At 39.6% G+C, this 13,549-nt stretch overlaps 1 protein-coding gene across 1 annotated transcript in view; it reads right to left on the bottom strand.

Moving 5' to 3' along the window:
- The window catches only part of LOC126155883 (uncharacterized), a 97,716-nt gene that overhangs the window by 54,554 nt on the left and 29,613 nt on the right, over nt 1-13,549 (bottom strand). Inside the window, exon 3 of the mRNA XM_049916259.1 lies at nt 7,334-7,678. Coding sequence (XP_049772216.1) covers nt 7,334-7,678 — 345 coding nt within the window. The remainder of the gene's footprint in view (nt 1-7,333; nt 7,679-13,549) is intronic.

Raw genomic sequence — 13,549 nt, 5'->3', positions numbered from 1 at the left:
CCGGCAGTCTGTAAGACATGAAAAGTGTGCGGAGATTCTGAAGATGTTCTTCAGTGGTGAAGCCAGTGACAACAATGTTGTCCATGTAATTTATACACCCAGGGACAGTGAGCAATAATTGTTCCAAGAATCGCTGAAAGAGAGCAGGGGCGCTGGCAACCCTGAATGGCAATCTTTGGTATTAATAGAGGCCAAAAGGCATGTTAAGGACCAGAAACTGCTGGGAAGCAGTGTCGAGAGGAAGTTGATGATAAGCTTCCTACAGGTCAATTTTAGAAAAATACTGGCCTCCAGCAAGTTTAGTGAACAATTCTTCAGGTCGAGGCATAGGGTAAGTGTCAATAAGGCATTGAGCATTTACAGTGGCTTTGAAATCACCACAGAGATGAATATCACCATTTGGCTTAGGAACGACAATGACAGGAGAGGACCACTCACTGGAAGTGACAGGAAGCAAGGCCCCTGAGGCACTGAGATGACCCAGCTCCTGTTTGACCTGGTCACAAAGGTCCACAGGAATGGGCCGAGCCCGAAAAAACTTAGACCGAGCAGTGGGTTTGAGCATGATATGAGCTTCAAAGTCGTTTGAACGGCCAAACCCAGGAGAAAAAAGGGACGAAAATGTCGTTGACAAGGAATCCAATTGAGCATAGGGAATAGCATCAGAGACGATTTTGACAGAGTCATCTATGGAGAACCCAAAAACGTGAAAGGCATTGAAACCAAAAAGATTCTCCGTATTACTATGGTCGACCATAAATATGGGAATAGTGCAAATGACAGATTTGTAAGATCCCTCAGCATAAAATTGTCCCAAGAGAGAAATCTTCTGTTTATTGTAAGTCCATAAATGCCTAGTGACAGGTGACAGGATTGGAGAACCCAACTGAAGATACATCTGAGAATTGATTATAGTGGCAGCAGAACCAGTATCCACCTGCATGCGAACATCTCAACCAAGTATTTGGACAGTGAGGAATAACTTCCCTGAAAGGGAAGAAGTACAATTGACAGACAACACAGAATCAGAATCAGCGCCATGTTCATGAACATCATGTATGCAGTTGGATTTGCAAACAGATGACACATGACACTTTTTTTTTTGCATTTGTGACAACGGCCCAACGTTGTGGACAATCCTCCCGTGAATGTTTTGTAAAACACCGCAGACATGAAGGAATTTGCCGTGGGTTTTGGTGCAGTTTCTTGGAGGGTTGTTTACAGTTAGGCCAAGGCTATGCTTGGGAGCGTACTGCGGCCACGTCGGCTGGCGGGGACACGCCACACGCTTTGTCAACAGCGCAAAGAGGTTGTATTTCCCCAACGTCACCCCATGCCTCTATTTGCGCTCCAGCGGCGTGAGAAATTTCAAAAGACTGTGCAATGGATAGGACTTCATCTAGAGTCGGATTTGCCAACTGAAGGGCACGTTGCCTAACTTCTTTGTCGGGCGCCGACCAGATAATAGCATCCCGTAACATGGAATCGGTGTAGGATTCTTTGTGAGCTTCAGTAACAAATTGACACTTTCTACTGAGGCCGCGAAGTTCAGCAGCCCAAGCATGATAGGATTGATTCGGCTGTTTTTGACAACGATAAAAGGCAACACAAGAGACTACCAAGACTACCACATGTGTATGCTTCTGAAAATGCATGGACAAAAGTTAGCACATTTCAGCAAAGGACAAAGATGCAGGATCTTTCAAAGGAGCCAATTGCAACAACAACCGATACATTTGAGGTGAAATCCATGAAAGGAACAGAGACTTACATATTTGGTCATCCGTGACATGAAATGCCAAGAAGTGCTGTCGAAGACATTTTTCGTAATCAGACCAGTCTTCCGCCGACTCATTGTAAGGAGGGAAAGGAGGTAGAGACAATGACGAGAGATGCCCCGCATTTGATGCCGCGACGAAACCACGAATCGCATTTGTGAGAAGCGTTTGCTGTTCTATGAGACCTTGCAATAGTTGCTCTAAAGTAGCCATGGAAACACGTGGGTCAACGATGAAAAAGAAAAATCCCACCCTCGCCGCCAATTGTTCTAACTTCAAGTTGAACAAATATATTTCAAGGACGACACAATACATAAAAGTCACAGATCTAGTAAACAGAGTAAGACGTATGTCATTTTAACAGTCAAATCATAACTGAGTTCGAGTCTAGTGGCTGCTGGCTGGCTGGCCGCTTAGGTGGCGCTGCTGTTGCATGGCTGGCAGACAGCACCACACATAGAGGATGCGCGTAACTGCGCGGCGGCACTTTGAAAGATCGGCGAGTCACAACACTAAACCACATGGGTGTGAGTTTGATTTCTGCTTATAATACTTCAAATTTCACTTCGTTTGACTAGATCAAGAAACAGTTCTGCGGGGAATAACTAAGTCTAAATAGAGAGAGAGCCCAGGAACACCAACCTGAGAAGAAACTGGTTCATTCAGCAGAACCTTCCTTACCAAATTTGGGAAGAAAGTTTGTTACCAGTGTCCCCGGTGCAGTCTGAGTGATTGCATTTAGCAGTTTCATTGGAACAGTTCAGATTTAATGTAAAAGGTTCCATTAATACCACACAAAAAATATATATTGAAATAAACTACACAAAATGAACAAAAAAAATACATGATAATATTCATGCTATGAAAACTCAGATATGATGCATTCCAAATTTTACTTTTTGCTATATTTTATTTATTATTCATTTAATAATAAAAACATAAAAAACTCCCACAAAACATTTTCAAAAATGAAAATTACACTAGTACTTTTTAGGTGTTTAGTTTCCTTCTCAGATGTTTTCTTTGCACCCCCTGGAAATTTTTGTGGAGATTTCATGTCATATTGGCTTCTCACAACAATGGCAAATACAAGGTGTCTTCCTCTTCTTTTTTAGGTCACAGGTTTGCATTTTTCCAATCATTCTACAACAACTTCCACTCTTGGTTCTCCTATAACCAAAACACAGGCAAGGATGCACAGAGTGTGTGATACTTGTTGACTCACTTTTTATCTATGGCGGCACCAATGAGTTTACAAGCTTCTTCAAAAATTAAAGTGCTTCACCTGAAGAACTGTGAAGGATGCATTCACCCCACTTATGTCCAAAATGCACAGAAATAATGCCATAGGCCATTGCTGGGAGAGGCTTTGATGAGCACTGATATTTGTTTTGGCCTAATGGATTTGTAGCAGACCCTCTAGCTAAAGATTCAGTCTCCACACATCTGTCTTTATCACTTTGATCACATGTTTTATTCAAGGAATTCACAGGTGGCAAAAGAAATTCGTCTTTAGTTTAGCACCCTTCCAATACTGTATTATGTTCACTTTCAATTTCATTGTCTCTGTATGATCCAACATCGCAGTGCTACGAATGATTTAAATATTTTCAGCAGGGCAGAATGTCGGTCTGTGATGATTCCAAGTCTGCACGTCCTTCCTTATCAACAGATGATGGCCATGTGTAGAGCGTTTGTGCTGTGATTTTCAGAAATCATCACTTAACTGTTCGGGAAGTTGCTGAGGAGGCAGGCATCAGAGTAGGGTCATGTCATCAAATTGGGTGTGAAAAACTTGAGATGTGTTGTGTCAGTGCAAAATTCATACTGCGTCAGTTGACTGAAGATCAGAAACAGACCTGCGTTTAAATGTGCAAGGAACTGCTTTCTGCTGTTAATGACTATGAAAACTTTCTTACAAACGTCTTAACAGGTGATGAGACATGGCTGTACAGCTATGACGCTGTAAAACAAAGATTCTGTCATCACAGTGTTGGTGGTGGTGGTGGTGGGGACAGGGGGAAGGATGTCCTCCATGGTCAGATGGTAAACATGGAAGTCTACCAGGGAATCCTAGTAGGCATGAGGGATGCTGTGTGCAGGAAGAGGCCTGAACTGTGGGAAAACCAGAGTTGGATGTTGCATCATGACAATGTGCCAGCTCATTAGTCACTCCTTGTCTGTGGCTGTCTAGCAAAACACCACATTCCCATTGTGTCTCATTCAACGTATTCTCCTGACCTAGCCCCAGCAGACTTTTTCCTGTTTCCAAAACTGAAAAACATGTAGAAAGAATGTCATTTCCAAACCATTGAGGAGATACAGTATAATGCAACAAGAAACCTGTGTGCCATCCCACAAAATGTGTTCCACAAGGCATTCCAGAATTGAAAGAAATGATAGGAACAGTGTATAGCCAGTAGAAGGGACTATTATGAAGGGGATAGTGCTTAAAATGTTGTAAAATAAGCAATATATCTGATACAGCAAAAGTTTGGTTTCTTTTTGAACACACCTCATACACCAGCTCTGCTGTAACTTTTGCCCAGGCTTTTATGTGCACATAAGCATCACAGATATCCACCCAAACAAATGGCCACCACGAATCTATGGACATGAGCAGAGCTGATCACCATATGTCAGAAAATGCTGCTGTGTACAACACACTCAACTTCAATGGCTGCTTCGCAACCTATGCCCTCAAGATTCCCCCTCCACAATACAAACTTCTCTAATTATGTAGACAGCAATTGTGTATACAATACAGTCTTCAATTTCACTTTTTTTTTTTTTTTTTTTTTTTTTTTTTTTTTTTTTTTTTTTTTTTTTTTTTTTTTTTTTTTTTTTTTTTTTACCCTGTCCCATATCTGCCTTTCCAGGTCCCATGCCCACATTTCACTCATTCTACACTCACCCTCTCCACTCATCAGTCTGTATCTTCCTCCTTCCAATCTCTCTTCCTGGTTCACTTTCCCACATCATCGTGCACCATACACAAACTCTCTCTGTCTACACCAGACTGGTCTCAACAGTGCCATGTTCCTATACCATGCACTTTGTTTAAAAGCAGAATCTTTTAACGTAAAGTCTTGTGATAACTTGTGAAATACATTAAGATTGCCACAAATGAATGACAATGACTTAAATAGATCAGATGACATTGTGTAAACCTTTCAAGTTAAATGAACAACAAATCACTTAAGTTACAGCAACTGAATATAACATTATGGCATAAAACCAAGTCAGCCATAACCACAGTGCTGCTTTATCAATACTATAATTGATTTGTAAGACTTAATGTTGAAATATTGTATGTAATTTATTAAGCAACCATAAACCTTACTTATGAAAGCTATTATTTTGTATGTTAAGTGGATAATCAGATACACTGAAGCTGGAGTAATTTTAAGCTTATACACACTACCCAGTCACATTAATGTGACTATCTGACAAAAGCACCAGTAATCACCTTTTCCAATGTGGGACATGCAGGAAGATAGTAAATGAGGATCTGGAAGATACCAACAGGGATGTCAAGACATGCCATCTCCAGTGCCATGGCCAGCTGTGTTACATTTCTCAGCTGAGACTTCATGACACAACCAGCCGGATCAAAGTGGTCCCACAGATTCTCAAATAGGTTTATATCAAGGGAGATTGGTGCTCACAGGAGTATAGGAAACTCACGCTGGTATTCTTCAAATTATGCACATGCACTGTGAATAGTGTGACATGTTAAATTGCACTGCTGGTCGATGCCTCCATGTCAAGGAAAACAAATTGCATGTATGGTGAACATGGTCCCCAAGGACAGATGCCTGCTGTGTTGATCCAGAGTGCCTTCCAGAATGATTAAATCACCCTGAGAATGTCTCTAAAGCATTTCTCAGACTATAACACTCCCTCCTCCAGCCTGGAACTTTCCAATTATTGTTGCAGGTCTATACAAGGTCTGTTCAAAAAATTCTAGACCATTCATAATTTCGTGACAATGGTGTGTTGGAGTGATCTCTGATTGGCATCCCTGCACACACCTGTGTTTAATGTGTAACTGTCACACATTTCATTGTTGTATGTCTGTTAGTTATTGCTCAGTGCTGCACTGAGTAGAATATTGTGTCACATAGTTTGCGAATTCTGAGACGGCAGAGTTAGAGTGCATTATTTTGTGTGAAACTCAAGAAAACCTCTACAGATACATACCAAATAATGCAGGAAGCCTACAGGTATGAGTAATTAAGCCATACTTGGCATTACAAATGGTTCACATGGTTTAAAAATGGCCAGACAGAAGTTAAAGACGACTCTCGTTCAGGACACCCTTTGACATCTACCGATGATGCTCATATCAAAAATGTCAATGAAATCATGGATGCCAATTGAAGACTCACTGTCTGAGAGATTTCAGAAGAATTAACATTTCAGTTGGATCATGTCATGAAATCCTGACACTGCGTCTGGGAATGCATCATGTGCCACCAGCACATGAGTCAAGACCAGGAAGCCCTTTGCCTCGCAATCTGTGAAGAGCTTTCGGATCGTGCAAATGAGAACAAGTCTCCAGACCTGGCTCCTGCACACATGGTTTTTTTTCCCCAATGTTGAAAACCCTGTTGAAAGGAAGAATATTTGCAATGATAGATAAAAAAAAAAAAAAAAAAAAAGAAAATTCATGGACGGCACTTTGCGTGATTCAGCAAGAGGCGTACCACGCCTGCTTCCAGAAGTGGAAATGGCGTTAGAGTGGTGTATGAATTTTTGAGCAGAGTATTTCGAAGGAGACAATGCACAGTGAGTAAAAGGTAAGTATAGAAAAATTTTGTGGACAAAGTTGAGAAATTTTTTGAACAGACTTTGTACATGCCACGGCATGCAAATTCCAGCCTTCATCACCAATGAACAGCAGACAACAAGGATGCTTGAACCAGGTGCCTGTTGAGGAGGCCCATATGCAACAATGTTTGCTGAATGGCCATTAAGGAGACATTTTGGTAACCCAAGGTTCATCTGTGTTGTCAGTTGCTTAACAGTTGCATGTGTATCATCCATACACATCTCTGCAGCTGTCATTTAGTCCTGTCGTCTATGGCCTGCAGAGCACCAGTTGCCTCAGCACCACTTTTGGATAACACCATTTTGGTATGCTTGGTATGCTTTAACATTGGCAGCACATGAACAGTTTACATACTTATCTGTTTAGCAAATGCTTCCAACCTTGGCCGAAAGCCATCATTCATGCCCTTTTGGACATCAGATAGAAAGCTTCAATTCCATATTACGACAATAACTGCACTGATTTCTGCTTTCCCACAACACGCTTTATGTACCTTCCATTACTAGTGCTGCCTCCTGCTGTCTGTGAATGGTTATTGCCCTTTGACCTATAATGTGGGTGATGGTTGTATTAATATGACTGGACCCTGTCTTACACATAAATAATTAACCCTTGAAAATAGAGAATGAAAATAAAAGCCATAAAATACTGCTTTTTCTAGCCAGACCTCTAAGAAGACATTTATGATTTTCTGTGCAGTATGTGAAGCTGACATGCAGACCTGTAGAAGTTGAATAACAGCAGAAGATGCAAGTGGATTGCTAGACAAGTCCAGCTCACGCAGCCACGAGGGCAGTTTGAGTGCACCCAGCCCAGCCAGCTCATTACGTTCCAGTGACATGGTGCCAAGGTGTTCTGGCAGTGCTGTCACTGGTACTGACGTCAGTCCATTTCCTGCAAGTGACAGCTCCCGCAGCTCTGGCCAGAGGCGTGAGGCCTCTGCTGCTGGGAATGTTCTCTGTTGTAGCAGGTTATCTGATAGATCAAGTAGGCGCAACTGTGGCAGTGCTGGCACAGAAGACAATGACACCAACCGGCAGCCACAGCATCGCAGTTCACTTAGCTCCTGCAACAGCACATTTAGAAAATCGTATCAAAAAATAGCACCTCCATTTCAGAGCATCTCCATGAAGTACTGTCACACCAGGCAAAGAGAGGCTAATTCAGTTAGTTTGTCAGAAAAATGTAGATACACTGTGCTTTTAGTCATTAAGAACACTTTTTTACTATTATTTATATGCTCTAATTGCATGCATCTGTAACATGGAGACTATTTCAGCTAATCACTTCACTGGCATGATTTACAATATGGTCATTCATTTCTAATGTTCCATAGATTCCACCAAGAAGGACAATCATCAGGGATGTAGAATAAGTCATGATATACAATAACAGAAAACAAGAAACTCATAAAATCTTAATCTGTACAGTGCATTAAGAACAGATTATCACTATGATGTTTTATACTATTTTTGCTTCCATCATCTAAATGTAATAGGCTATAGTAAATTATAAAGAAAGCTGCCAGTTTGAAAACAAGTTGTTGCTTCCTCAGTTATGTTAAAAATCTTCTATAACTTCTACTGGTAGCTGAAAATTTACACAATTACATTGCTACTTTTAAAAGAAAGTGATTGCCTACATCCGTAACAACAGTTGCCAACCCCAACCATTGCCAACCCTTGAAAAAGTATCACATTACTCAGGTATCACATCAATGAGACATACACCCAAAAACCTGTAGGATCCTGTAAATAGCATACGTGTACACAAAAACTTAAATACTACATAGTGGAAAGGAATACTACAGTGTTAGAGTTCACCTAACAAATTAAATTAATAAATATTCTTCTTTTCTATCACTAGGTTCAGAGAGACTCTTTAGGAAACAAGTGACACAGAATAGTATCTATTCTTGCATCTCCCATATTACATATACACTTGTTGTAAACTGTCAATTGATACAGGATCAAACTGAAATCAAATCAAGTGACACACAACTACTTCTCAGTTCCCATGTAGCATAGTTACAAACATGATATTTTCCATGCAGCTAACAGGGATTTTCAATCTTTGAATTTAGATAGTCATATAATAGTATATATAATCATATAGTGCATAGTATATATAGTCATATAATTTTCCTTTGAAATGACAGTGAGTCCTAATTTATTGCTTTATGTTAGATAGGAGCTATGCGCCTTTGTACATTGCTTCACTCTGAACCCTAGACAAGGAGATGAAGTCTACACAAAAATTATTTGTGTCTCATATTGTAACTGTAAAAAACACAGTTCATCTGAAACTGATTTTTATTGTGCGCAGAAAAAACTGTTAAGGAGTAAATGTACTGGGTACAACTCCAAAATTCTTCATGAGATCTCTATAAGATGTAGGGTTATCTCCCTTACACAATATGCTTTGAACCAAAAGGATAATTCACTTGAGAAAACTCTCAAGTTCCAATACATACTTGCTGCAAGAAAAATTCCAGTTTTGCTGATAGACATACAAAAAGCACCTAAAAATATTCCTAGCTTTTGGAACTGTAAGTTCCTTCTTCAGAGAACATAGAGGAATAGAGTTGGGAAAGACTGGCTGGTCACTCCCTCACATAGGTGTCCACAGAATTTTTTCCAAAAGAGAGTGTGATTCAAAACTTATGAGTTTCGATACAACAGATTCAGTGAGTTTCAAATGTGTCATGCCCCAAGAACTAAATTTGACAAGAAGTACAAAAAACTTATTGTCTCTTAAGGGGCTCCGGAAAGGCTCAAAATCACGAAAAGTTCAATTTTTACTTTTTTGCGTTTTCTGAATCTGCAGACTATTACCTTTTAATAGATATATAATTTATTCAATTCCGAAGACTACAACTATTTTTAAATTTTTTTTGAAATGTGTTCTACATGGGCGTGACCCACTGTGGCGCTGTTAAACTGCTGTCAAATGGTGTTATTATTAACGTCCGTGTTCATCAGGTACATTTTAGTGATGTGAGATAAAGTATGTGTTGTGGCTAACCTGTGATGGTTCAATATATATCGCTGGTGTGATTGTCGATTGTTTCATGTTTATTTACTCTGTCGTTATCTCGAAAATATTCGTAATTAATTCTGTTTCTTGAGTCTCTGTTTTGTTGAAGTATAATAATGAGTAAACGTAAAGTTATTAGAAATCCTCTGAAGGATTTTAAGAAATGGAGAAATGTTGGAAAGCCAAAGGTATGTGTTATTACTGTAAATAATAACATTCTAACATGGTACGAGCGATGCTTGCTTTAGACAAGGAACGCCTTCGGGCTGCAGACAGGGCTGTAAAGAGTCTAGAAATACAAGCAAGAGTAAACAGGAGGAGGAACAAGAGGAAGCTGGAGGAGGAGTTTGCAGAGGATGAAGATAATCCATCCTATGCACCTGGAATGCACTAAAAAGTTAATCCAATCTTTGTCGCTCGATTCCCAAAACTTTTATTTTCTCATACTAATTACATGTTTTCTAAGGATCTTCCAAACATATTTGTTTCAAACTTTCAGTAAATGTTACACAGTACCTTCTGCATAATTTAACACAGCCTTTTTCCAAAAAACTGTATATTTTTGAATATATAAATAAAAAATTGCAAAAAAATGTTGTGAATTTTCATTACAATTGAAAAAAAATCATCTTTAATAACTGAACTAAAATTTTGTAAAATCCCTCTGTTAAGTTGTAGCCCATATTCCAATAAATAATCTGTAAAAAGTTCAACTTCCTACCTCAAATACTTTGTGAGGAAAGATGTAATTTATAAGCGTTATTTTAACATTGCAAGTATAGGGTGTTCCGGAGCCCCTTAAAAGATTGATAGTTATATGTTTAGTTCTTTTAAAGTATATAGGTTACTTTGGTATCTAATTGGTAAGCATATTTCAACAATATATGCAAAGTAGCCTAAGTCTCTTTACATTATTAATATGCAAATAGATCTCACCTTTTTGAGTCATTGATATGAAATTATATCCTCATATGTTCAAAATGATTAAATCCAGGGTATACAGTGGATTGTAAATACAGCTAGAAAATATTCGCAAAAATAATGTATTGATACTCCCATAATGTTAGGCTGAACATGAAAAAAATTGAAAAAAAAAAATAATAAAATAGGAGAAAAAGGTCGGAATTTGAATTAAAATCCTGCTGGATATCAATCAAAATGCCACATTACTGCTCCTCAAAATGACAAAACAGGATTTAAAGTTTAAAAACACTTATTCGACTTTGATGCCATTGCGTTATTGTATGTCAAAACGCCTAATTTTGGAACATTTTCCTGCTTGAACACCACCGACTGTGACGAAATTTTACGTGAACATTCGCACATGTCCCCGATGAAAACTGGTAAAGTTTACCGTTCGTCGAAGTAATACTGGCTGAAACACAATCACTTGGATGACTCCATCCGCGACTCTGTGCAGAGCGACCACGAATTTTGGGGGAGTTGAGATATCATATTTTGTTGAAAGAAATGGAATCTGGCCATCTTGTACAAATGTATGTGTTCTCTTAAGAATAATAATGAAAAAAATTAACGAGCCATATCCAGTCAGAAAATTTTGGACAAAATCGCGCGAAAAATTTTAAAGTTTGGCTTTTTTCATCTCAGGGAGTGAAGGTATGATGAGCGTGAAACTTGGAATGTAGTAACCAAACAACACAAGTTCCCCAAACATGAAGTCTCATTCACATAGCAGTTTCCAATATTGTTCAAATTAAGTGCAAATTTGATAGTTTTGTAAAAAGGTAAAGAATGCGGTAGTATTTTCGACCTGATTTTGGAAAAAAAACTGTTTAAACTGTGGTCATTAGACCATGGTTTTAACCGCCCGCAAAAGTGTATTTGCTTATCCAACGCATACTAACAATGTTAGCTAGCTAATTTGAATCGAAAGTTGGACGCTAAAATCCCGGCATGAAAAAAATGTTCTGTATTGTCTTGTATTTGCAACTATTTTTTCAAATACATTGTATAATACTGGGAGGATAGAGATAGGACGGTAGTTTCCCATACCCTCCCTTGATTCTTTTATGGTTCAAATGGCTCTGAGCACTATGGGACTTAACATCTAGGGTCATCAGTTCCCTAGAACTTAGAACTACTTAAACCTAACTAACCTAAGGACATCACACACATCCATGCCCGAGGCAAGATTCTAACCTGCGACCGTAGCCGTCGCGCGGTTCCAGACTGAAGCGCTTGGAACCGCTCAGCCACAAGGCCGCCGATTCTTTTTTGTGTATGGTTTAACCTCTGCATACTTCAGTACATTAGGAAAGTTGGTTTGTTCAGATGACTGATTGTTTGTTAAAGATAGAGAGGGTGCAATTTTATTGTAGACAAATTTACTTTAGTGGACACTTGATCCTATCCTGCGGAGTTTTTGTTTTTTAAGATCAAAATAGCATTTTTTACATCTTCGGTTGAGACTTTACTAAAGGCCACAAGGGGTAAACTTTGGATTCTTATATCTCGTAGAGTCAATACGCGCCGAACGTGAAACTTGATACAGAATAGATCGGTAGCGCAACACACGGAATACAAAATTTCATTGACCTACTATTTTCCTGTCATCTGCAGATTCGTTCAAAAGATGGCGATTTTTGTGAAAAGGTGAAAATAGTGTACATTCGACAGTTCCTTTACAAATACTGTTTTCTATGAATGCTTCGAAAACAGTCTCATTCGAAACAGCGTTTTTGAAGCGCATCACCCCCCCCCCCCCCCCCCCCAAAAGACAATGAGTAGGCTAAAACTTCCAACATGAGCTATCAATGCAACATAAATAAAGGCAGACTAGCCGGAAATATTGCGCTGCAAAGAAAGTTTAAATTTGCCTTCTCATATCTCTTCGGTTAAAGCCGTGATAAACCAGACACTTTGGACACTACAACTTAGCGACATAAGATTTTCCGATATACACTGAGGCGACTCAAGTGATGGGAAATCTATACGCAGATGGCGATAGTATAGCGTACACAAGGTATAAAAGGGAGGGGTATTGGCAAAGCTGTGATTTGTACCCAGGTGATTAATGTGGAAATGTTTCCGACGTGATTATGGCCACATGACGAGAATTAACAGACCTTGAACAGGGAATGGTAGTTGGAGCTAGATGCGTCCGACATTCCGTTTTGAAAATTGTTATGGAATTTAATACTCTGAGACCCACAGTGTTAAGAGTGTGCCGAGAATACAAATTTCAGGCATTACCTTTCACCATGAACAATGCAGTGGCCGTCGGTCTTAACTTAACGAAGCAGATCTGTAGTGCCCATGGAGTTGTCAGTGCTGACAATCATCACTGCATGAAATAACCACAGAAAACCAATGTGGGACATATGACGAACGTATCCGTTAGGACAGTGCAGCGAAATCTGGTGTTAATGGGCTGTGGCAGCAGCTAACAGCACGATACAGCCTGCAGCACCTCTCCTCAGCTTGTGACCATATTGGTTGGACCTTAGAAGACTGGAAAACCGTGGCCTAGTCAGATGAGTCCCGATTTCAGTTGGTAAGAGCCGACGGTAGGCTTCGAGTGTGGTGCAGACCCCACGAAGTCATGCACACAAGCTGTCAACAAGCCACTACACAAGCTGGTGGTGGCTCCACAATGGTGTCCACTGTGTTTACATAGAATGGACTGTGTTCTCTGGTCCAAGTGAATTGATTATTGACTGGAAATGGTTTTATTTTTCTACTTGGAGACCACTGCAACTATTCATGGACATGTTCCCAAACAACGATGGAATTTTTATGAATGACAATGTGGCATGTTATCGGGTCACAGTTCTTAGCAACTGGTTTGTAGAATTCGACTATTCGACCCAATAATTTGACTACCCAGAGCAGTAGTGGGGCAAGGATGAAATGATGCTACTCTGTATTGTTGCCAAATTTA

This window comes from Schistocerca cancellata, chromosome 2 (genome assembly GCF_023864275.1).
Source record: "Schistocerca cancellata isolate TAMUIC-IGC-003103 chromosome 2, iqSchCanc2.1, whole genome shotgun sequence".
Taxonomy (NCBI): Eukaryota; Metazoa; Arthropoda; class Insecta; order Orthoptera; family Acrididae; genus Schistocerca; species Schistocerca cancellata.
The sequence above is the reverse complement of the archived record's forward strand: the minus strand, read 5'-3'. Positions and strand labels throughout refer to the sequence as shown.